Below are 27,175 nucleotides of genomic sequence, written 5' to 3' on the forward strand. Positions count from 1 at the left end.
ATCAGACACTAAGATAACAACAGATTTATAAATACCAAGGCTGAGACATGCTCGGAGGTTGAAAATTCTTATTGTGAGTTAGCACTTTTCTGAAAAAAAAAAAAATATCTTCAATAGACATTATAAAAGAGAAAAAGAACATCAATTTAATGGCATTATATGAATATATGCCATTTTGTAAAAAGAAGGAGCTAAAATTTTAATTCCAAAACCAGTTCATGTAAATTAAAGATGAGGCAAGTTTTATTAAAAACTATTAATGTAACTTTCTCACTATGGTTTGATACTTTTTTTTTGTTTGTTTATAGGCAAATATTCAAACTGAAAAAGAAGTAGGATGTGCAGAAATATACTTTTCATGTATATATATGTATAGTATAGTAGTCAAAACAGCTTCATAAATGAAAATGTGCCTACTGATACTTAGGGTATTTCCTGGAGATAGAGATTTTGACACACTGGAACACACAATTCTCCATAATACTCTTAAAAGTCCTTTGAATGCATATGTATAACTTTTTATTCATACATGGTTATACAATAAAACACAATTCTTGTTGCGTAACATTATTAATTACACATAACATTTGAAATAAAAAAATGAGGATTCTCTCTGCCCAGAACTGTATACTTCTCAACAGGTTACAGAGTCAGGATCCTTCTGCCCATCTCTGGGCCCAAAAGCATTGTGTTCTTTTCTGCACCGATCCAGAGAAAAACTGCCCCTCTCCAAAAATGCTTTTTACTCCAGGTGCTCCCTCTGAAAGGTGAGAAAAGAAGCAAGAAATTTGCATCCCCTTATGCTGCAGGAAGACAAGATCCCCCACTCCTTGCCCTTTTACTATGCTTCTGAAGGGAGATTTGTGAAGCGTGCTTGAACCTAAAAGGTATCAAGCGTCATAGACCCAGACAGGCATGCAAGAAGCCAAGCTCCTGCTGGTAGTTGGTATTTTCCTTTTGTTAGCTGTCAATGAGAGGTGGGACCAGACTCCACATACAGTCCAAGGGACTCACTTAGGAATGCAGTCACTTTTACTGCTTCTACCCAGTGACTCAACAGGGGGGAGAGGGAGGAAGAGTGCTGATAGTCCATAAAAATACTCTGAATCACTAACCAGGGTGGTTTTACCTTTTGAGCAATATTTTCTACACGTTAAAAAAAAACTCCATGTTTCCCCCCAAGGTGGAATGAGTTTTAACCAAAGAACCTATGAGCCCTAAGGCTGAAGAATTCTCATGGGTAGCTGGGTAGCCCAGGCTTTTCCCAATGACAAAATTGCACCACCAAGACCTCTATCACTGCCATGCAGTTTCTCTATGCTCAAAATGAATCCTGAGATGGGGCTTAACCCCTGCTATTGCCTGTGCCCCTCCCTGCCTGGGGCACAAACACTGCCACAAATGCTCATGAGACCTCTAAATGCTCTGTAGACCACTAAAGCTGTCCACTGTAAGCCCCAAAGCAACAAGATCCAAGTGATCCAAAACTAAAAATGTCCATGAGATCTGTTCATTTTACACTGATGTGCCAGCTCCCTGGAATAAGAACAATTTTTGGAGAAAAGTGGTCCAAGCTGAAGCAGAACTTGCACACTTGTGTTGCTTTCAGTCTAGGCAATGTGCTTGTATATTGTCATTAAGGTATTGCGGATAATGAAGAAAAAAATACCGTTAACTTTTTTTGGAGGTTATTTAGTGAATGAATTTTTTCTTTTTAGGTCTGACAGCAAGGTTTTGCAAATCAGGACAAAAGGGATAATCAGGTTACGCAGGGGACTTCAACCACAACATCTTCCTTGCCCACTAGTAATAAAATGTATGAAGATACATTAAATAAGTTATTTCACCAAACCTGTTCATAAAAAACCTAGACCAGAGGAGGAAAAGGGCAGGAAAGGTGTTATCATTCTAAACACAGATGCTCCGGACAATTTAAAGGCTAAATTGTCCTTTTCGTCACTCATTATACTGGTTCTTTTAACTATGGTTTCTTAACATGAATAAAATTTCTCTTGACACGAATAAAAGCAATTCTGAACTCAGAAAGACAGGCAGAGAGAGATAAAATATCTGTTAGGAAGACCTGAGAGAGAAAGATTGCTTTATGTGGTTCTTAAATATTTTAAAACAGTACTTTCTTCTCAAGCTATGACCAGATGGACAATTTATGGTGAGATGGGCAAAGACAATATCAACTAGTGAATGCAAGCTGCTTTGCAGAAGCTGCCTACGTGAGGGTGTTTTCACTTCAGCATAACAGCATGCAATGAACAGTTATCGCAGAGTAACTGACACAGGGAATGAATCTGCATTTTATCTTGTCTTACCGTCTACGCTGTCTCATGTGTCTATAACCAAAAAAAGTAAGAACTTAGTCAGAACTTCTGCCAGTTTCAGATAAATCAAGTACTGTCTCAAGGTGGATCGAGCTAAATAAGATATTTTGAAGTACTCTAGGGTTATTCAGAGATATAAAAATCAGTTAGAAAAATGGTGAAATCATAATTAAAGTTAGAACAAAAATAAATATCAGGAAAATCATGTCACAGATTCTACTGCATGGTTTCTGCAAAGTGAATGATGTCTTAGCAGTAAATGTTTCAAACACCCTAATAAAGTAATAAGCACGGCCTTTATTGGGTGGTTTAAATAAGCCTTTGGAAAGTGCCAGTATAGGAATTATTGCAGAAACTTAATAGTTGCTGCCTAACCAGGACATTACTGGAAAAAAAAAAATCAATATCTGATTAAGAAACAGAAAGCAATTGATTCATTTTCATCTTACAGCCTATTTGTAAAATAATTGCATATGATCACATGCCTGGACACGTTATATTACTTAATTAACAGGAGAAGATAGAAATAATAATGTAGTGAAATTTTCAGATAGCATAAGATTAGCTAAAGAGTTCATGATCAGAAGGGGCTGTGATACATTGAATTTAGCAGGTGAATGGACAGTGTGATGGGGGGGAGGGGAAATAGTGTCACTAATAATATGTAATATAGACTAGAAGGAAAACAATAAAGAAGAGTATGTCTCCAGATTAACTATGTGTTGTGGTTTAACCCAGCAGGCAGCTCAGCACCACACAGCTGTTTGTTCACACATCACTCCTCACCTCCAGTGGCATGGGGGAGAGAATCAGGGAGGAAAAAAAAGTAAACACTTGTGGGTTGAGAAAAAAAAAACAGTTTAATAGGACAGAAAAGGAAGAGAAATAATAATAATAATGATAATAGTAATAATAATAATGTGTACAAAACAAGTGATGCACAATGTAATTGCTCACCGCCTGCTGACCGGTGCCCAACCCATCCCTGATCAGTGGTCCCTGCCCCCCATCCCAGCCAGCCAGCCACCCTGTATTAAATGTTCAGCATGATACCACATGGTGTGGGACATCCCTTTGGCCAGCTTGGGTCAGCTGTGCTGGTTCTGTCCCCTCTCAGCTTCTTGTGCACCCCCAGCCTCCTCACTGGCAGGGTGGTTAGTATGATAAACTGAAAAGTCCTTAATTTAGTGTAAGCACTGCTCTGCAACAATTAAATAAGTGTGTTATCAACATTATTCTCATCCAAAACACAGCACCATACCAGTTACTATGAGGAAAATTAACTTTATTCTAGCCAAAACCAGGACACTTTTAATTCTGGAAAAGACCCTAAGTTTTACTGCAGACAAATCAGCGAAGAACATTCCTCCATATGCAGAGGAATTAGGAAATTTAGTTATAAAACATAAAAGATGTATCTTGTCTGGAGTGTCATATGCAAAACTCTGACATGATAATGTGACACTGGAGTGAGCTAAGAAAAAGAAACAAAAGTCTCATAGAAAGAGAAATAGGGAAGATTCAGAGTACCTTCAAGATTAATTAGTATGATCATGATAAGAAGACTGTAAATCACAAATCTAAGTCAAGGGCTCTTCAAAAACACCTCAGAGGAACTAGATAGTTATATGGAAATGTAGTTTTCATAGCTTAGTTTTTCATAATTAATTATTGTAAATTTAGAATGGGAGTTAAATTTCATGCCTCAGGATGGAAACCAATTTCTTTCAATAGAAAATTACAGGAGAATTTAAGAAATCACTTACTTGACAGTGTTCAGGCTAAATATCTGTTCCTGGCTACTGCTGGGTTATCAAGGTACAAGGACCAGACTACTGTTTAGTAGGAAATGGTGTTTTCAAGAGTTCAAAAAGTGTTTCTCTTTGCTGAACAGCTCAGAAAAAAGCCCCTCTGAATCATCAGTGTCTGTGAGATTAAAGGACTGCTGGTGATTCGGATTCACATTTCTCATGCAAGTTAAATGCAATACATCCATCCTGAACATGAAATGATTTTTCGTTTCTGGGATATCTGTTATTATGAATTCATGATCCCTGAAAATGAGATGTTTACCACTGATAAACATATTTTTTTGTATGATATCTATATTAACTGGAAATATATGATTCAAATTGAATAGGTTTGAGAAAGTGACTAACTGGATTCACTGTGAATTAAGGTTGTTGTTATCCTATGCTTTGATTACAAAGACGACCAGATCCTGGAAACCTTGTGCCTGTTTTTACTCATTCTAGACATGAAACCTTTTTTTCTGCCACTGCTGGGCACATTCTTGAGATAGCAAAAATTAATTTTATCCTCGAAGGAGACTCAGAGGGAGAGACCTAGAAAAAATCTTTTAAATCTACCTTATTTTTGCCTCAGGTAAAATTAGCATTGCAGTAATTTCAGGTTTAGCCTTTTCTTTTCTTTTGCGTACCCAAACACAAAATCCTAACCCCTAAGAGTGTACCTACTCCCTACTTTGACCTCAAGATCTTTGGTTTCTTAGACATGTTCTCCAAAGGAAAGGTAGAGTTCTGCTTCTGCTCATTTGCTTTCCAGCTTGAGTGCCACAGCAGGTCCATTCATACTGACAGACCAGTCCTGGGTACTCTTTTCAGGGGGTTAAGAGCTCTAAATTTGAATTCCTCTGTCTTCTTTAGTCAGCAAATGCTAGCCTAAGGCAGAGGTTCATTACCATTACTCCTAGCACATAAATTTCAAAATAAATTGACATCTGTAGCTACATTTTTAGAAGGTTCAGTCCTATAAGTGTAGACTGGGGAATGGGTAATACATGGATTTCAAGAAGACTTAGATATGAGCTTGGCTTGGTTCCAACAGGATTGCAGCAATCATCTGCAAACGCAAGTAACTGTCTCCCATTTCAGGCATCTCAGTCCTGTTAATAAAATGATACATTTTTACAATATCCCCTGCAGACACATGCCATGCACAATTGGAATCCCATGTTGAGATTTTGGGGGACTTTGATTTTGTGCCTAGAAATTGAATAGTGCTCACACAGCACAGCTTGCTCTGGGGAACTGATTCCCAGTTGCTTATCCTGGGAGGTATGCAGCAGTTTGCTTCCAGTCTGTGTCCAATCTTCCTTCCCAGATCTTGTAATTCCTCATCTTAGGCAGAAACTTAGAAAAACAAACATGACTTCAGGTGTTTGTTGTTGTTGTTTGGTTTGGTTTGGTTTGGTTTTACTTATTTTATGTATTTGTTTGCAACAACAAGCTTTAATTTAAAATAATAATAATAATATTCTTTAAAACAGATGCTTCATAACTTTCTTCTAGTCTCCCCTTACCAATTCATGCCTTCCCAGCCCAGACTATCCTTCTTGTTTATTTGTGCTGTGCCTCTTATGTCCCATTATTAGTGTCTGGAAGGGTCAATGATTTTGTGACTTAAGTGTGAGAATCTAGAAAGCTAGATTTTGCTCTCATTAATAACAGTGCTGTGTGTCTGTGAGGAAACACTTCAAATTTCTAATCATCAGTTTATTCATCTGCCAAAGAAATCTATTCCTATATTTCATAATATATGTAGGTTTTAAGATACCTACAAGCAAGTCTCATACATAGGTATTTATTTTTACCAATACTACATGTTATTAACTTCAGTTGTGAAAATATAGTATTTTTGTTTCCATTTCAGCTGCGGTGAAAAAGGAAGGGGAGAAGAAAGGTAAATCAATTATTTTCCCTTGTCTGAAGTGTCTTTCAGGCTCTGACTGCTGTGAGAAATGTTTCTTTCATTCAGTGATACAATTGCAATGACATACACCACCTCATGTGCTACCATCAGCCAGCTTTATCTACTCCGACTGTGATAACACAGTTGTCATTTCCAGTATTGTTAGCTCCTTTTTACCACAGGCCAACACAGCCCAGTATCAAACACTTCATCGTTCTGATTGGGAAGAAAATGAAAGGCTTTTGTTATGATGTTAAGATTTGTGAAAGAGAACAAAACTTCCAGTGCACCATGCATGCTGACCTGACAACTTGCTCTTTGCAGAATGTGCTTTCTTTACTGCATTTAATTTCCTCTTTTCAGATATGCATGTAACATGAATGTAAGCTTTGCTGAAGTCACTCTTTGGTATTTTAGCAGAGTGTTAGAAAATTTAATCCTGAAACAGAACCTAGAACAGTAATTAAAATGTGTAAAGATAAATATACTGTATTTATCGGACCGTAAATATCAATTTTTATAGCATTGTCTTTCAGAATAAGATTGACTAAGTTGAAACATTTTTTACAATTTATTTAATTTCAATTGAAAAAAATAATGAAATACTAGCATTAAGGTGATATTTTCTTTAATATTTGACTTTATTGATTATTTGTTTAATGAGCTTCGTGTTGCACATTAAACTGGCAACAATCCCAGAACTTCTCCATAGATTTCAGATAATTATTTGGGATTTAGCATTGAGTATTTCTGAAGTTTCCTGATTTTTTTTTTTGATTTTTTTTTTATTTTGGGTTCTTTTGTCGTTTCAAAAGGGCTTGAAAATCTTGTGACTCACAGAGTTCAACAATGAGGCCAAGATTAGCTGTCTATTCATAAAGACATTTTAAATCCTTTTTTTTTTTTTTTTTTCTTTTATTTCTATACAGAGTCATTAACTGAACTGGAAAAAAAAAATAGTCTCAACTCTTTTAACAGCTCATGAGTGAAATCTTGGCTGTGTTGATGTTAGCGGCAAAATTCCCATCCACTCCATTGGAGCCAAAATTTCACCTCATGTGTTTAACAGAGTAATAAAATTCATTTTGGTTATCAAAAACAACTGTGCTTAACAGATATCAAGCAGTATATCTTGTCCAAAGATTAATTTGTAGCAACTGAGGCATGAAAGGTAGCTCACGAAGCAAAAAGAATCAGAAAACTGGCAGCTACACTTAACAGTCATTGGTTTTCAGACATCAAAATGCTTTCTGTGTTCACAGTCTTGAACTTAGTACATGGACTGTTACATCCTTAATGAAAAGAAAGTAGTGAGGAAACTACTAACTGTGGAAGGGTGCTATGTCAGTGAGCCTTATCACTGGTTAGACTTGACCACTGACTTAGAAGAACATGAAGAGGATTTGTTTGAAATACCTACTGCTTGCTCTTGGTTAAGACTTTTTTCCTCCTTAATCATAAACTCCCCCCCCAAAAAAAGATTTAAAATTACATTTCTAATGAATATTCTTTGAATTTGGATGAATTTTTCCATTTTTTTAAATAAATTTTCCACTAAAAAAAAAAAAATTAAATACTTCTTCTAATTTCTTAATTTGTTGAGAGGATTTTGCCAGCAAGTACAGTAGGATACTTTCAAGCACTGCTAGTTACCATGAACCTTCTTCACAGAAACATAGAGGTGTGAAGGGAATAAAAAGTCAGCTTTGGTCATTCTTCTAATCATACCATAATTTAATAATTTATTAATATTTTATTTTGTTTTATTTTATTTTATTTTATTTTATTTTATTTTATTTTATTTTATTTTATTTTATTTTATTTTATTTTATTTTATTTTTATTTTATTTTGGTTAAACCTCCCACCGGTTTTCCAAGACCAACATTTTCAGCAAGGAAGATTGTGATTTTAGTGGAAAACATGCCAGTCCGATATTTTCTAGTAACTAAGGAAAACTGTCCATTCATTAAGGTTCCTGTTTTCAATAGATAGGTTCTAAACTGGACAAAGGGAGAGAAGTAACCAGGCCTCTTCCCAAAAGTAAACATACTGTGCTTTGACTTTTACAAGTAGCTTCACACCCTCTGTGGCCCCCACACAGAAAATATTGCATAACTCCCAATATTGTCAGTTTTTATTTATTTTTGCTTTTTCTGTTATCAAAAATTGCTCCATGTTGCATGTGTATTCCTCTGACTTGCAATAAAAGGAGGCAAAGTTTGCTGGTTTTGCTTAAGGATACAATATTTTTTGCCCAGCTGCAAAAAAATAATAGAAGTAGCCAGGCAGTGCTCTAAATTGACTGGCTCATTATCCAAAATACGTTGTTCTAGTAGCACGCACAGTTCAAATACCACTTTTTCATTTCTTATGTGAATCATGCAGCACACAGACACTGTACTGTCTATGAAGCTTTCTCCAATTATTCCATCTTATTCAAATCCACACCCCTTATCTAGCAAAGCAAGACTAATGAGCAATACAGAGTGACAAGCCATCATAAAAAGAGAAGAGATGAAGATGGAATGACACTTTCTATCAACGGTACATTCTGCATATAGCATAAATCAGACATAAAGGGGTTTGATAGCAACAGAAAAGAACAGAATTAAGATGGAGAAAGCTTACATATTTCATTGATTTCTCCAAATGTGAGTGATTCTAACAAGGAACAGTGAGGCACAATTTATGCATGAAACTTATGTATTAATCACTTCTATTAGAAAGGTTAGGTTTCTAAGACTTTGAGACTGAAGTCCTAGAAAACAGTCAGCTTCAGCTCCCAGCGTCATGTTATGCTTTATTTAAACATGTGTGGGATACAGGAACTGTCATAGGAATGTGTAAAGAGTTGTCAGTTTCTAAAGGGCAAGAGGCAGCAACCCTTTGTGTGAGGAAAGCATTTCCTAAAATCCCCAAGAGCAAATTTTGCTGCTAGTACACACACACACACAGACACACACAGACAGACACAACTACAAGCCAGGATTCAAATGAATTAGAATAGAAGCAGATACCAGCGAGGTGATATAAAGCCCATCAGCTCCAGAACACCTCAAGAAAATGATAAACAGAACTTTCAAACCAAAATATTTCATCAGTTTTCAGTTTTAAGTGCCCTTTTTATGGAAAAAAATATATATATATATGTTAATATAGTAAACCAAAACAGAACTTTTATATTTCAAAAAATGTTTCCTAATTACAGTGTTCCAAAAGTGCTTTGTGAAAAATGGAGCCAATTTAAAGTCAATTTTAAGGTTTCCTAATTCTTCTTGAAATGGACTTTCTCATTTCAGTTCATAGTTCCCATACCTTATTGATTTCTGACTGAAGAGTTCATGGACTGAGATGGGGATGTCAAGCAAGCAACCTTAACAAGTGTAGTAAATTCTCTCTCTGGGTCAGTCTGGAAAGTTAGGAAAGCTTGCCTGAAGATTCATTACTTCTGTGATTCTAGTGAAAAATGTCTGGAGAAGCCAAACAGGATTTAACCATCACATAATTCCAGTGGATTACACATCCACATGCATAAATGTAAGAGCCATGTCACTGTATAACATGGATCAGGAACATGAGCTGCCAGGAAGTCCATTTCCATAGGATCCCTACAGCTAATGAATGAAAGAGTTCCATATTGCTTCTGAGGCAGTTAGGCTAGTTGTCTGCTGGGAGTCTCATTTCCTACAGACTGTCTAGTTAGATGTTATGAGCACTTGTAAGTTAGTGAGATGCTGAAGCTATTTGCCAGTAGACAATACCATGACTCCAGTTCTGATTTTCAACATTATTGCTCTGGCAGCTTGCTCTTAAATTCATTTAACAGCTTTTAGAAAGCCAAACCTACATTCAGTTGACAATATTCATCAACAGAAAATTGACAAGAAAGTATGCATGATCACATTTTGACTTTTTCCCAATAAACACATCATGATGTAAAAAAATACATATAGTCTAAGTGCAGCTAATACCAAACAAATCTAGAAAAAAGGTAAAGCATATACATTTTAGCTCCAAACTACAGATTTTTGCCAATCCAGTAAAGGACAACTTCTTTCAATTACTCCTAGTAATGGGACACTATCCATCACTTGGAAACTGCTGCCCTCTATACAGTGTGCTATAAACTGACCAAGGCACATAAGTATCTCTTTGCAATATACAGAAAAATCAAAATGTTTGTCAAACTGAAAAAGAACTGAGCAGTACTGTCTTTCAGAATTGCTTAGCTTTGGTTATGACCAGAAAAGAAAAAAAAAAGAAAAAAAAAAAAAAAGGTAGCCTCCTTATTAACAAAACAAATCTCCATGGCAGCTTGGGATTTCTGTCCAGCTGCAAATGCCACTAGTGCAATACGAACCACATCTACAGTATGTAGTTTTCTACAGTGCCTCAATGGTAAGAAATTAGACTACCTAATTCTATAACTGCAAAATGTATTACACAGACCCCTAACAGTATATTCCTAAACAGAGGAAAAAAAATAGAAGTTATTATATATGGGAAGATAAAACAAACAACTATGTTGTTTAACTTCTCAGTGCTATTTTGACTCCTTCGAGGTAGGAATCTCCCTCAAAAGTTAACAGTCATTGAATTAGCCACGAGATGGAGCCCAAAGGACCTGTGAGCCAGTAGTTAGCATTGCCCTCTGGAATCATGAACAAAATAGCAGTGTCTTTATTATATTGAAGAACACTTTACAGGATCCTTAAGCTACAGGCAATGTACTCTTAATTGTAAATCCACTCCTGCCTAAAGATATTTTTTATTTATTAAACAACCATGGTTATACATTCGTAGGCTTTGACTTCCCCTGCTGAAACAGCAAAACCTAGGCATTTTCAAGGAATATTAATGAATGTGGAATATTCATGAAATATAGAAAATGGTCTGGAAAATCTACATCAATTAGCTGAAATTTGGTTGACCTCTGTTTACCTTGCCTCAGCTATGTTAGAGGATATAAATAAGTAATGTACATTTTTGCATGGTTATGTGAGACTTAATGCTCAAATACACAACTTCTGTTAAGTGATGGCCAAATCTTAATGGATTGGGTTCCTGTACTTTCCATGTTGCAGATATTTCAGTTAGAATAAAACATGACTAGGACACACTTTTCGGAGTACCCATTCAATGAAAGTAGGAAGTAGTCAAAAGAATGATGAGTGCACTGGGCTCAAGACCAATCCATATGCTGCATTTTCCCTGAATTCATAAATTTAAAGCACTTTTTAGATCCTCAGATGAGGTAACAATTAAGAGGTTTTACCTCATACAAATTTAGATATCTAAAGTTAGTCATATAAGTTGAAGCTATTAACTCTCATTTTAAAGTTATAGGAGAAAAGTAAGCATCTTCAGAGAGTCATTCATCTGTCTGTCTTAGATGTCTGTCAGGATGCAAAGAATTGCCCCTTGGAGATACCCATATTTCTGACTTGGCCAAAACAAAGCATAGAGTTTAGGTCTAGTAAAAAAAATAAAAAATAAAAATAAAAAAACATACTGCAATAAACATCATGATAGTTTGTTATAGTTTGTTGTTTGTGACTTCAACAACCTTCTTCAAAACTTTAATTTTTCTTTTTTAAGAACCTAACATCAAAAGAGAAGAAAGGTGAGCAAAAGAAGGCAGTCATTTATTGGTCTTAATAGTAGATTGAATATCTACGGTTATTGTACTTAGACAAAGGCTTAATGCAAATAATTATATTTAGCATTAAGCTGCAAAATCCATGGTTAGCATCCTAACACTTCATTTTTATTGTATTCATTATTAAGATAAAGCACATAAAATTAATGATGCTAACTTACATTTATTTATTTATATTTAAAATACCCACAAAAATACAGCAGAATTTAATCTAAACCCTGCCATTGGTTACACCTTTGTAATCCCTTCAAGGTAAAATTGAGATTACACTTTTTTTGTGTGTGTCTTATTTAATGGCAAACCCGCAAAACAATTCACATTGATAGATCTTGCATAGCATTTCAATTACAGTTATGATTGTAACTTGTGTTAAAGTACAAGAGTAATTTATTCAGCCCCTGCTTCCAATAAGTGGAGATACTTAAAATAGTATTTTAATGATTATGCAACAGCTGTGATTTCTGAAGAAAGAGTGCTCTGTGTAATGGGTGACCTGTGTTGTTACTATAAGTTAGGTGTAACATGGATATTGGCATCGTCAGCAACTCTTTCATTTGTTGATCAGCATAATATGCTGAAACACCTGGATATCCATATAACACATGGTTAATTGGCTACAGATTTCTCCACAGGATAAAATACTCCTTTATTGCCCTGTGCAAAGATAGCTGCAAATGAATACTTAGAGGTATTTTGCTCTTGCAAAGTTGTAATTAAAGAAAAACAGTGATCAGCAGCATTTCACAAGAAAAGAAGATGGCTCAGGATATTCTGCCTGTAGAAGCTAGCCATTAGTCCTCTGCTTTAATCACCATATTAATATGTATAACACACCAGAAAAAGTCCATCTTTTCAAAAGCTAATTGCTTTTTTATTATTTTCTACTTCTAATATCAATTAATCTCTTCTCCAATATCCTTCTTTTCTAGATTTCAATGAGGCCATTTTATTGTTGTCTTCATGAACATTATTATACATTTATTTAATAACATATATGAATTCATATATAAGAATGGTCAGCCATTCTTATACTTTACATAGATACTTTTACAATCATTGTTAAGAAGCTTAACAAATAAGATCATATTCAAGATATTTGCATGGAGTCTAGACCCAGGGAATTAGCTTGGCTCCTTTCACAAATAACAGCCATTATGAAACAGATATTCAAATATTAATTAGTATTAATAATATCAAGAGGTGGTTTTTTTTGGCTCCAGTTGTTTATCTAGAATGGTGAACAACACTATTTTTGCACAAATTAGTGTTAATATTGAGAAAAAAAAATGACATCATTCTAACATCCTACATACTTCAATCTGCCCGATTTCATTCAATTACCATTTATATGCCAATAATTTGTGTTGGAATAACTTGTATGGCCTGAGCTTTGCTATGTTTTGCCTTAACTATATGCAAACATGAAACAGATATTACTAAGAATAAAGGCTTGTTAAGCATATTCTCCCTGATCTGTATGTTCCCATCCCATAATTTCAGGGAAGAGCACATGAAAACGTCAGAAGCTGAGGATGATATTGAGAGGAAGCTCTTCAGGCCTTTCACCCCACGTGCCTAAAGATGAAATGCATTAATACAGCATATGTACCTCATCTACATTTGACTGAAATTTTATTCTTTCCAGCTCCGTCGATGGAAGATTTGACCTCCTGGGATTTTAAGACTTATAGTACTTTAAAGGCATTAACTTTTAGTGCTATCAAACGAGATTGCTGTTTCAACAAGACTTACATTTCCCAGTGCATTTCTATTGTTTAACTGACAAACTGGGAAACAGAGAAAGATTGGGATCATTAGTGATGCTCCCTATAGGCATGCATCTCAGATTCAAGTTGAAGCAATTCCTCTCATTAAAAATCATTTTAAAATGTTGCAAATGTCTGTATTTCTTTGCTACTTCTATTATATTTACCCCATGCTAAAGTTTTCCTCTCTGTGAACTACTTTTTGTTTTTCGCAGTTATATAAAGTAGTCTTGAATTGCCAGTTAAAAATAAATCTTAAAAACAAAACAAAACAAGTTGTTCTAGACAACAGCAGCAAAATCCCCCAAAACCAAGAGTCAGCTCATTCTTCACTATGCAGCCCCAAGGTCAATGACAAATCAAACAGTGAGGACACAAACATGCCAACTGCATGAAGGCATATATCCTGCAACAGACTACTCTGGTAAAAGAAATAAGGCAGAAGGGACTGGGAGAACAGACTGCCAGCTTTTGGTGGAAGGCAGCAATAAAAAAAAAAAAAAAAAAAAAAAAAAACCAGTCTGTTTCAGATGAATACCCTACAAGCTCTAATAGTAGGGGTTAATTATTAATTATACTGGCAAACCATGGCATTTTAGGAGGGCGTACCTTAACCATTTACCTTATTGTCACCACTATCCTCATAAGTCATGCTGAAACAGTGGTCCAAGGAAGTCTGTGGTGCTGCACAGACCAAGACAAACACTCCCACTAGTACAGAGCACTTGCTGGAAGTCCAATTTCTCTGCTTTCTTGCAATACTTACAGATAAAATTAACGAATCACTTAATATTTCGTAACTCTTGTTAATGTGGGATGGTAGTTCCATAATGTGTAGAAACTTGGACGGATACCCTGGAGAATGCTAGGTTTAAAATAAAGCAAAAATGTCAAATGGACTCGGTATGAAATTAAGAGATTCTGTAAGCCTTGTGGCTTACATAGCTTTCAGTTTAGAATAATCACACACCAGCTCCCTCTGTTTATGCCACCACCATCACTAAAAAGGCACTTCATACTTTCTTTACTTTGACCCTTCCTTAAGGTAACTATTGGCCGTACACTGTCAAGGCAATGTCCTAATCTAGCACAAGGTTCTTTACAGGAACCTTACTGCAACTAACCTGTTCTGTGAAGAGTCATTTTTTTAAACATATATTCATTGGGCTATTTTTTCCGCACAGTATGCCAGCTGCTTAACCAACCAGCAGGACTTGAGAAGGAGACGTGTGGAGATATGGCGGATCAGGCCTGCTGATCTAGAAATCTTGCGTGAACTTTAGATTGCTCCCATAAGTGACAAAGAGTAGGGAGGCAAGTACTTTACAAAGGCCCCTACTGCTCTTGAATGGTGATATGCCCTGATGAATCCCTTTGCATGATATTTTTATTGTTTTCCAAAATTTTTATCATCTGAGACCTTCTGAACTTGCCAAATGTAAAGAATATATTTTATTCTGCTTGTCATTTTGATAATACAGTTGTTCCACAGTCTGAAAATCCTTGCACTTGACTAGAATAAAACTATTTCCTTCAACCTCAAATTAAAAGTGCATTCGTGATTGGCAGAATGAGGTAGCATCTTAAGTTCTTGAAGACCACAGCATTCCCAATGAACTTTGAAAGAAGAATATCTGTTAGATTGTCTAAGAGCCCATTTGTTATGTTGTCTATAGCTGATTTTAAGGAAGAATAGTTTTATCTAGCCTGTGTAAGAGAACCAAAATCTCATCTTTGTCACAATGTATAACAGTGAAGATATAGGCACAAATCTTGAGAATTCCATTGAAAGACTCGTGTTGATCTTGATTGCTCATTTGGCCTGTAATTTTTTTATAGATTAATATCACATCTGTATTCATCTAACACCCAGTACGTATCCCATTGAAGTGTCCTTGTGCTCTCTTCCATCTTTGGGGAACCAAGCTCTAATTTAGTCTAATGGAGAATAAATTTCTTATTTATAGTATAACTACATGATAAAATATAATTTCGTCAGCTACATAATGTATTATTATTTTGTTATTTTTCACTAAAAGAAATAGTTCTGATGTTGCTTTCACTTCCTGCACAACATATTCTTTCCTTACAGACCATGCACACTTATAAATATATTTGTTGTCTAAACATCAAATGACTGTTATCCAGATGGAAAATAGACAAGTTATAACCAAAAACCAAAAAGCATCTTCTGCCTTTAGCCTCACTGATTTGTGGTTCAATAAAACAGAGGATTTCTATTCTGAACCCATATCTGAAGCTAATTTACAAAAACATGCCGTACATAATTAATACCCTTCTGGCATTCAGAATAGCAGGCAAGAGTCAAAGAAAACTTGAAGCAAATGTGAAAAACAGCAAGATAACCACCGAGCCCAAGTCACCACGATTAATTTAGAATGACACAAGAGGAATTTCAGAAATGTTTTTCTGAGTTTTCTGATAATTCCATTGATCAAGTTCAGATCTCATAGAGCTTCAAGTATTTCATCAAAACTTCATCTGTTTTCATTAGGTTCATATCTGAATATTTTCCTCCTCTAATATGGCTTAAGTGTTAAACAAATGAAGATACAGTACTTACTTAGGACCGATTTTTCTAACATTATGAAAACCAAGGAGTTATCAAGGCAACAAGTAGTGACATCAAAACAATTATTTGAAGTGATAACAAGAGTTCATCTAATCCAAAACCCAAAACACTGAACACCTAGGGAAGAGTACAGGACAAAAACAGTCACATAGCAGAGCCTCATGACCTCCCATGATCTCAGCTCAGACACTTCCTAAGCCAGAAATGGCATCTTCATGTTTAACAGTGCTTGGTAGTTGTTTCTTCAATTTGCATATTCACTTTCTGAAATTATGGAAATTTTCAACATCCGCACATTTTGTAGCATGGCATTTCACAGCTTATCTAGGCACTGTATAAAGAAACATTTAAGCACAACATTTGAATAGAACTGCTTCACTTTCAGTGCAAGATAATACATGAGATGAGTGAGAGCAGCAGAACACAGCCTTTCATTTCTCATTCTTTAAGTTAAATACCACATAAAATGTAAATAAACATTCTAGAAATCTGACTAGGTCATTGACATTTAGCATTTATCTTCTTCCCATTTTCATTGTCAGTTAATAATCAGAGTATCTGTGTTACAGACAATTGTGATACTGCAAAAAAAAGGAGCTAAGGTTCTTGGGATTCCATTTTGGGGTTTTTGTTTCCTTCATAAGTTGTTTAAATGACATCTTTGATGAGATAATATGACACGGCAGAAGGATAGGATTCATGTTGAACTGACTGAAATCATAGCATATTTAGCAAAACAAATGTTTATACATATGCTATGTTTTAGCATAGCTGGCTTATCCTGCAAAAACTTTTAATTCTAGATCATAATTTTTCATCAAAACATGTAGTAGAAAATTCTCTGATTTGTTTTTATCTGTATTTGCTGTTATACCAGGAAAAGAAGGCTGGGCCTACCTCTGGCTTACCTCTGTCATTGTAGGTAGTTTTTGAAAGTGTAACATGATACTGTGATATAAGTCATTATACCAGTTCCTGAAGTTCAGATTTATTTTATTTTTTATATATATATTTGCTATGAATTTCTTTTAGTAAATTGGAACCTGTAGCTAGGTGAGCATATCTCACAAAGTCTTTTGACATGATACAGAGAATCACCTCTCCAAATTTCAGAGATATTTCACAGATGCTCCGCTACAACAGAATTTATCTAAGCTTATGAGCCAGCATATCCAGCTAATTTGTATCTTTATTCTCTACTACCCCAAAAACTGTTCCATTATTTTTACTTTGTTCTGCATGCCATCCCCAGCTATTGTCTCCTTACGTCACAGTGACAACTGGGATTAAACAGAGACTGCATATAAAATAAGAGCAGCTTTCCCCTGCGGGAGAAGCAAACAAAACATAAAGCCATCTGCACAGCAGCTCTTTACTTTCTGTCCTGCGTGGGAGCTGAGGAGCTCAGTGCATCGCTGCCCAGCAGCTCAGTGCAGACGTGTGGCTCTCGTGTCTGGGCCTGCAAAGGTAGCTCATCCCCTGCACTGCTGCATCTCCTGGGGGACTGCTCTTACACACATGGCAGGCTGTTATATATGGGTGTCAGAGTCTTCATGTCCTGAAAAATACCTTCCTTGCAAAAGTTAAAAAGAAAAATCCAGCTGGTGAACTGGGCCTGGGCATTGGGTTTCCTTCTGGAGCACCAGTAATAGCACTGGGCATGGCTCCCTGAGCTCTCTCTTTAACTGACAAATGTTCTCTTATAGTCCATGGAAAACAAAAATATATATGAAATTACACAAAGTTTAAAACTATAGTTCTGAGGTGCTGATTCTTTTTGTTCAGATGTTCCCTAATAATGTTTTCAGATATTTCTTTCTGCTCCTTAGAATGTAACTTATCTATCTGAAGCTCAATGACCTTACTGGGGCAAGCGCACTTGTCAGGGCCTCTTATGAGGTCTGGTTTAGTTTAACTTAGGTGTTACTTCTTCATTCATCTGAACTTGCACCATCTCATAACAGGCACCTCACTTAGCAGTATCATTGCCCAAGGTCAGGTATATACTAGGTCACCATTTAGGGACGGCAACTCAGGTCACCGAGGAGACGTAGAGGTTTGTCAGAAGTAGTTGTATCAAATGCCAGCTCAATGAGGAATTTGAGGTGTTTGTGTTCCTGAAGTGTCCTGTTAAGTGGCTGGGGTGGGTAGTATAAACAAGAATATGTTAACTGTTAAAGATTTTAATACAGAGTTCACTGAAGGTTTTTTTTTTTTTAATCTCTCTACAAATGTAATGAATAAATGCATTAAATCTTACGTTTTAGTCATGCAAGTATTAAAGTACTCTTTTTTCATTTGTTTCTAGGCACTTCAGAGAAAACTCATGAACACAGTAAGTAAAAGTTATTTAAGAATACTGTTACTTCAACATTTAGGAGGAAGGTACTTTTTTACATTTTCATCGTTTTAGCAGCTGAAGATGAGATTTTGATCTGTGAAACTGGCTTTCAGTGACTGTAATGCAGGACTACGTGTGTTTCACAGGTCCCAAAGTGTGCGGAAACCCCTTTCCAGTTCAGGTTTGGGTAAGACCAACCTGTGCCTTCTGCCTCCATGAAAGCATCTCACTGGAAAAAAATTGTGGGGGACACGGAGCAGGAAGGGCCTGTGCTATTCCTTGGCCTGGGCTCTGATCCATACAATGGAGGAATTTACCTCTTGGTCTGCTGCCGCTCTGACCTGCTACACAATTTACACGTAGCTGCTGTAAATCAGAATGAAACATCATGAAATGTGTTTTTAATATTTCCTCCGAAATTCCAGAGCTTGTCTATGCCATAATGTTGGTTTTTTTTTGTTTTGTTTTGTTTTGTTTTGTTTTTTGGATATCACTATTTTTAGATAGCACAAAATTACATGCAGTTTATATTGTAATACAATATAATATTTATAATTTTTATTGCTTTACAACATATCAATGGAATCCAGAAAAATTGGTTCCAGGCTAACAGAGGAATATGAAAAGCTATTTTTTATTTAAACAATATACTAAATTTTTGTTTTCCATTCTATATGAGACTACCACACTTCTAAATAATAATAATAATAATAATAATAATAATAATGCTTCCATAATTCCTGTATTAAGCATTAAGGAGAAATGTTTTATATAGTAGAGAGGTGGTATCAATCAAAACTAGTAGTAGCAGCATTTCAATTTTTTTAAATTTATATTTTATTCATTTTTTAAAAAGGAATTTTTCAATTTCTTAGGCAACACAAAAAGTCAAAAATCACTTTTTATTTGGCATTACTTTCATTTTGAGAAAGATTTTCTTAAAAAACTAAAACCTTTTCCCAAGAAATGTATTTATCAAAAATCAAGTCTAATGTTAATACAGAATGCAAAGTCATCTTTTAAAAGCATAAAGATTTTTTATTATTATTATTTTTAAAATCTAAGAATTAAGAAGCCCTCTAACATGGTGGTTCTTCTCATTTGCAGAACCTGCACATATCACACATGAAAAACCTATCTCTCAGATGAAGCCAGGTATGTTTGGTAATATAATTTCCAGTTATTCCTGGCTCCATTCAAAAAGGATTTGTGTGGTGTGCAAAACTGGGAGACTTCCTTGAGCTTTGTGCTTTGTGTCGTTGGCTTTTTCAAAATTGGATTGGGAAAGGAACAAAAATAAGTGTGAAATTTATGTAAAAGGATTAGACTTTGACAGTTTTTCATAGCTTCTGTGACTCTCTCTCATTAGTGCAGTATGACTTATAAAACATTGTCAGAAACAATTCTCCCATTTTTCAGTGCTTGGAAAGGGGGGTCAGTGCTGCCTTTTAGTACATCAAGAAGATTATTTGAAATTATCCCATCTCAACTTTTTCTGTAAACTAGATGTAACATGAAGTGAGTCTCATCATAAAGTTGGAACTACTATCCCCCAAGGGTATATGATAGCCAGATCAAAGGCAGCCTCTAGATTATGGGTCTCAGAAGAACAAGAGCTGGACAATTCAAAAAATCTTGGGTTGAGTATGCATTCAGGTAACTGTAAATAACCAACTATAATTGGCCGCAGTGATATGGACGGGGTCCCCCTTCAAACCAGGGCTTTGTGACTCTTCATACTTCTTGAGGAGGAAGAAGGGGATCTGAAGTTTGGTCTGGTTTAAAGAAACAAGGCTAAGAGGATATCCTCATAGAAATCCTCATCTATTGATGCTCTGCTTACACGGCTCCTGAGCAGTCTTACTGAATGCTGTCAGCACTGACAGCAATGTTCAATGTTAAGCAGACAGAATCGTTTTGCATCATTCCTTTTTCCTGATTTTTTTTTTTTAATATCAATTTCTTCTACACATTTACCGTTTTTCTCATTTGTTATTATAACATGAAAACAAACTACTTGCAAGTTAAATATTTCATAGACAATTTGAGGTTTCCTGAAAGCCTTGAAAAGCTGATTTTGTGAAGTTGTATTGCTGTTTGGGAGTCAACGCGAAAAAAAAAAAAAAAAAAAAAAAAAAGCAATATTCCTCAGCTTTATATATATTTAGATCTAGCAGAGTGCTTCAGCCAGGAGGTAGGTGCAAGGGGGTCTGGCTGAGGCAGGAATGCCCAACTGAGGAAGCCACCCTGTCCAGCTCTGTGCATGATGACAGGGGTCAGCAACAGCCTATCTGTGGGTCACCTAGGCAGGTGGCATGACTACTCACCCTCCCAGCACAATGAAACCACGTCTAGCTGCACAATTAGCCTGTTTTGATCCAGATACTAGCATGAAAATAAATTTCCATTGCAAGGCACTTGCAAACATCAGAGCATCTTGTCCCAAAGCCTGTACCTCAGGCTGATTAGGAGTTTGCTCTAGTACAGTATATTCCAGATTAAAGCCCTTGGAATTTAAATGCTTGAAGAAAAAAATAAAAATAAAAATATAATTAAAAAAAATTTGCTAAATTTCCTTTAGTGTAAAAGATCTCTTCTCAGGTGATTAACGGTTGCTTTGGGGAGCAGTGGCTGTTTTGAGTTTGATGACTGGAAGTATTAATCTGCAGGCACAGGTGGTAATAATGCTTCTGCCTGCTGTGTGCCAATGAGTGCTCTTGAGTTAGCAGACTGAATTACAAAAGCCTCATTCCGCACAAAGCAGTGGCCTTCTTTTTCACCTTGAATCAAAGCAGCTTCAAACTTTCATTTCTATGCATCCTGCCATCAGATTTAGGAGTATCATGTGACTGAGAAACTAAGAATCTCAGAAAATATATTGATCCTGTAGGGAAATTAAAAAGGGATTTGGAGGTGGAGGGGAGCAAGTAAAGCAGGAGGATTCTTTCCTGCTGTAATTCTTCTGAAACTGCCTGAAATACACAGAGAAATGTTTACAGCTTTATAATTTTTCTATTTAAATTAGATACATCAAAACAAAAATGAATATTAATGCCAGTAGTGCTGCAAAACTAGAGCTCTGCAGAAGAAAGAAATTCTCTCCAACGAAATATTTCAGGGCTGTGAACTTTGGTCATATTTAAAATCAGAACAAAATCTGAATTTTTCAGAAATATTCACAAAAAAAGATAGAGGATTTTCTGTAGCTTTATGAGGTCATCAGTTTATTTATTTGTTTATTTATTTGCTGTATTCCTCATAATATATTAAATATAAAAAGTAAGAGATGTAAAACCATATTATAAAATGAAAACATGAAGTATTTCTTCTTTTCTTGTCAAAATGCTATGTATCATTCACATCAGATGTTTTGTTGTTGTTGTTGTTTTCACTGCTTTTCTCCATACAGAAATTTCAGTGAACTGAAATGATTCTGTGAAACCTCCTGATTTCTTGAAGTGTGTTCCCTTGTAGAGTGTTCTTAAGTTTTGCTGATGTGATCCTTCAGTCTTTCTTCTGGTTACAACTAATTGCTAGGCACTCAGACAAAAAGCTATACAGTCACCTCCTGTAGATCTGCCAGGAGAAGACAAGCTGCAGCCTTCAGGGTGTTCTCCAGGGGAATCAGTAGATCAATGGTTACTGTACAGTTAAGTTGCAGAATAGGTAGGTGAGAGAATACTGAAGAATTATTGTGTTTATTTCCAGATGAATGCAAGTCCTCAGGTCTGTTCAAGATACTCTGTTTTCAGAAATGAATTTGTTTTGAAAAGAAACTCCCTCTCTTACTTTTAAATGGATCAGACTTACCATCCACTCAATGACTTGTTTGGTTGATTCCTAGAGGTACAGGGTAAGCATTGATGTAAATTCTCACCAGAATTAGAAAAAGCAAGAATATCCTATTTGGTGTTGAAAAGAGCAGGAATAATACCCAAAGAAAGAGAAGACACGAACTTGTTGAGTTTTACTTGTCATTAATCCAGCAGATATTACAGGGCCTATGTTTAAGTCAGCAGTCCTTGGGAGTTTGTTGTTGTTGTTGTTTATTGGTATATGGAAATCTTAATATCCCAATCTAAATTAGTGAAATGCATTGCTAATATGTTAAAGCTCATCTAAGAGCAGAAAGAGAATACTTTATCTCAACAAGTTGCATTTTCAAGCTGCTGGTTGTGCTATAACAACATTTCTACTTTCACAGACAGCCATGAAACGGAGATGAGATTTTTTAATTCACTGTTTTCATAAGAAGTTGACAATAACGATAGCTGAGTAAGGAGAAAAAAAGCCCTTAACTTAATATGAGTGAAGAGAAATTAAATCACCACCTACCAGATGACAACTGTAAAGCATAGCAATGCAGAGCTATATTTTGTTTCCAAAGAATAGAAAAGATCGATATAAATGGAGCTTTATCCCTCCCTGCATTTTTCCCCCATCAGTACTGATTTCCTACCAGAAACAAAGCAAATAAATAAATATATAAATAAATAAAACTATTGCTGTATGTTTTCCAGTTCACATGTGCACTGTTGCTTTGCTTCATGCTGCAATGTTATGGATGAAAAACACAGACCGTGCAGCAAGACTGTTTCTCTGTCTATTGCCTCATGATAAATGTCTTTTTATTCTGTTTGGCAAGTGTATACCTCTGGGAATCTGAGAGCTAAGTTAAAAAGAAATGGGCGCAGACAAAGAGATGAACCTACTCTCTGCCCTCAGGGGAAAAAAAAAAAAATCTCTGGAAGTTACATGCTAAATTCAAAGGAAATGTCATGTATGTTGAGACCACTCAACATATTTCCAACCACCATCCCCTCCCCTGTGTCTCCCCTCTGTTATCTCATTTAAGAACATCTGGCTGACAGGCTGGAAACATAGCTCCTCTTCAGTAGCCAAGTAGTTCTGTGCATGCACAGGCAGATTACCCAGGAGTATTTCTAGTCAGCTAGCACTCAGATTAGTTGAATGGCTTCAAGGGACAAGATATCCCTACCAAACCTGACCGTCACTCAGTTTGTGTCATCTGATGCCTGGCAGAGGTCTTGAGGGAAAGGAATGTGTCAGAGGCATGTGGCTGTAAACTGTTTCCATCAGTGCGAGGAAAAGGAAACACATTCTGAATATGTATGAACAGTATTTAAAATGAAAAGCAGTGATATATGTGAATGTGGAAAGGTAGGGGTTAGGAGATAAGTTTGAATTCAGGTATGGGAAAAGAGAAAATGGGAGCAGAGCTATGAAAAGATTGGGAAAAGGGGAAAGTTCAAGTCAACCGAACTGGCAGAGTAGAGATCCGAAAAAAAAAAAAAAAAAAAAATGTTGCAATTCCCATCTGACTGGGCTATTGGGCTTTAGACAAGGCCCTGCCTCATCAGGTAGTGCAGCCCTGCCTGTGCCTCTGTGTGAAGTTTCATCCCCCCGGCTGGAGATCCCTGGAGGAGAGGCAGCTCAGGTCTGGTAGCTGAGGCTGACATGGTCCATGTCCTCTGGACCATGTGAACTGTGCTGAGCACAGCCAGGGGCAGCTCACCAGCATGTGGACGTGGACAGCCTTTCTCATGATATTAGCAGAAGCTCAAGGCTTCTCTAAGGTTTTGTGACAGATATCCAGCTGGGTCTATCTAGGTAAGATAGCCCAGTAGCATGTGTCATGGTCTGGCATTTAAACTGATGCTGCCCTGTGTGGATGTGCCTGTGCAAGTCAGCATGTGCTTGGGGGGGGGGGGGGGGGGGGGGGGCGGTCTCCATACCTTTCTTGTGTTCAGACTGTATAAATGTATAAATTCATAGATATTTGTAGCTAGGCAATATCTGAGCTTTCAGGGTCATATAATACTAAATTGTTGAATTTAGACACATTAGCAGGGTGAGGTCCACAAAGTTATAATACTTGTATTATCAGAAATACAGTTTCCACCTGAGTGCCTATCTGAAAGACACAACCAGGTATGTGGCTGTTTTCGGGTAGCTGAGACATTAGGCACAGTAATTTATTTTTCCATGGTGTATGATCTCACCATGCAGCCAGAACTCATAATGTATACATGCTGTTTTACAGTGCTACAATGGAGTAGTGATGCTAATGGCGTGCATTTATTTTGTCACTATGAATCATATGTACAATATCATGTTTAGAAATATTTTTCCAGTTATATCTACCTATTCTAACACAGCATGAATTTCTAATTTTAATGCGGCTTTCACAATACAGAGGAGAAAATTAAACAACCAAAGACAGCTCCCACTGAGAAGTCAGGTAGGAACAAGTCATTCTTTCGTGATTTATGGTGGGGGGAGGGGGTGTTAAACACTGTTCAGAATTTTTCTAATGTAGTGTATTTGCATTACAATCAGTTGTTATGGTATTCTGAAATATGTGACTGAGAACACGTTCTTAGAGAAAATCCAGCAGACTGGCAACTGCAGATGCAGTTTTAAGAACAGTCTTTCCAATGACAAAGCCAGGTCAAGGTGTTTGAGCCCTGGGCTGCTTGTTCCAGCCTCTGTGCCAGAGGTGGGGCAATGAAATGGAGTGGAGCTGTAACTCAGATATCTGAAATGATCCCCAGTATAAGGCATTGCTGGGTTTTGTTTGGTTGGTTATTTTGTTTTGTTTTGTTTAAGCTCAGAACTTTCCAGTGACTGAATTTACAACACAGAGAACAATGCACAAGTAGGGAGTGGTGGAGGAGGATGAAGCACCAGTTTGATTAGGGACTTGGATGGGTCTTAAACTGGCTTTCTCATGGGGAAAGTGTTTTTGGAACTAACCCAAGGTCTTTGGGACCTTGTACATTTTGTGATAATAATGGTTCAAATAATGTTGACTGTTATAAAAGCCCTGAAGAGTCATCAAGGAATTAGAACAGTCTCATCATCACCAACAGGTTGCACAAAGCTTTTTTGAAGGCTTTTTCTAGATATCAGCCTCTTGATTTCTACTTGGAGTAGCATTTATCCAAACAAAGAATGAAAGATTGCCAAATCTTAGACAATTATGCCAAATCAACAGATTTTTATTTGATATGATGATGGTGGTGGTGGTGGTGGTGATTATGAATATTTTCAATAAAATAAAATAAAATGCAGTTTTGTATTAAACTGAATAGAGCCATTTGCTGTCTCATTTCCATTCTTATTTGGTATGTGATTTTCCTGTTTTCCTTCTCTTCAGTATCAGAATAGATGTTGTACAGAATAGTATGATTCTGTCTCTAATTGTGAATATTTATATAATTTGTTGGTTATACTGCTTTCTATAAGCACATGATACTCACATGATAATCTATCATTTTACTATAAAGTAATGTTTTACAGCACTGTTTAACCAGTAAAAATAGTTTTGACAGTTTTTTTCTAATCATAAACTACTGTGACTTGTTCAAAACCATGTAAGTTATGTTTCTGTTAATAGAGTCAGAGAAATTGCTGTAAAATTATTTTTTGAGTTTTTAACAAGTTAGAAATTAGTGATAGGCAAACAAGTTGGGAGAATAATGAAATGGCATCTTTGAATCTATTAGATTTTCACACCTACATTCACAATTATTTTTAGGGCCAGCTAGGTTTTACTTTTAGTTTTTGAGAGAAATGGTTCTGGAGCACACAAATGCGTAACTACGTTAAATGCCAGGATACTACATTATTTCAGCAGGAACAGATAATTAGGAGGACATGCAAAGATCTAAACATGTTAAAAAATATCTGCTTTGGGGGTCCTGAATGTTGTACATGTTTATATGAGTGATGAAAGCTAAGAACAAATAAGAACTGAACTAAAATAAAATATTTTAATATGAAAAAAAATCCTCGTTGTATCTAAATATTATAATTTACCTTCCTTTGTCTTCTGTAGCCCAGGCAAAACCAGCAAGTATGTGGTACCTACCTTGATCAGAAAAATTCCTGTAATATAACTGTGTGGCTTTTTTTGAACTTAATATATGGACTTAATATGAACTTAATTATGAACTTAATATATTTGCTTAAAACTATGGTGTATGTATCCCCATGCCTTACATTATTTTTATTTAACATACTGTCTTGTCATTGCTGTTTAATAGCCTATTTAACATAACCAATTGCTTCAGTACAGGGGTCAACTTACTCTACAGTTCCCCTATCACAAGATTCAACAAAGTTTTAATACAGGAGTAACAAGCTTTCAAAATATCACTGTTAAGAATTAGTTGTGTTGAATGAATACTCAAGCTGAGTTTAAAAAAAAAAAATCTATGTTTTCCTAATCATATTAATATTTTTAATGTAGCTGCATCTAGCATTTTTCTCAGTCAAGAAGAACTGAAGAGTCCGTACATTAAAATACCATGCAGTCTGCATGTTAATTTTATGTATCTTTCCTACCTTCAGCATACAAAGATAAACTGAAAAATAACAATAATAATAATAAAAAAAAACAACTCAGTTAAGTCCCCATATAGTTCCACCCCCAAGAAAAAAACAGATGTGGGAAAAAATATGACTCTCTGAAGATGTAAGTTTTAATTCACACCTCATAAAACTGTTTCTTATTTGAAATTCACCGTCATGTCTTCATCTCAGCATTACTTGGAATATATCTTCACCTGAAATCGCTGTTGCTAGATGTTCAATTATTCATCAAATGGCAGAAGGGTTGAGGCATATTGCCCTTTTTTCAGAGGCTACTTACATGTTAAACATTTTCCATGTTACAACTCCCTTTGCATCTTTCTCATTGCTCAAAAAATAACTGATACACAGACTTTTAGCTGTGGGGGACA

At 36.0% G+C, this 27,175-nt stretch overlaps 1 protein-coding gene across 15 annotated transcripts in view; it reads left to right on the forward strand.

The window, feature by feature from the left end:
* The window catches only part of TRDN (triadin), a 241,357-nt gene that overhangs the window by 181,428 nt on the left and 32,754 nt on the right, over positions 1-27,175 (forward strand). For 7 of the 15 annotated variants that reach the window (XM_066994338.1, XM_066994337.1, XM_066994335.1 and 4 more), the window contains 5 exons: positions 6,009-6,038; positions 18,375-18,401; positions 19,515-19,562; positions 24,625-24,669; positions 26,269-26,286. In XM_066994338.1, the coding sequence (XP_066850439.1) occupies positions 6,009-6,038; positions 18,375-18,401; positions 19,515-19,562; positions 24,625-24,669; positions 26,269-26,286 (168 nt within the window). Of the gene's footprint in view, positions 1-641; positions 869-6,008; positions 6,039-18,374; positions 18,402-19,514; positions 19,563-24,624; positions 24,670-26,268; positions 26,287-27,175 lie in introns of those variants that run through there. The other 8 variants (XM_066994336.1, XM_066994340.1, XM_066994345.1 and 5 more) reach the window with 6 other exon arrangements.

This window comes from Anser cygnoides, chromosome 3 (assembly GCF_040182565.1).
Source record: "Anser cygnoides isolate HZ-2024a breed goose chromosome 3, Taihu_goose_T2T_genome, whole genome shotgun sequence".
In the NCBI taxonomy this organism is placed as follows: domain Eukaryota; kingdom Metazoa; phylum Chordata; class Aves; order Anseriformes; family Anatidae; genus Anser; species Anser cygnoides.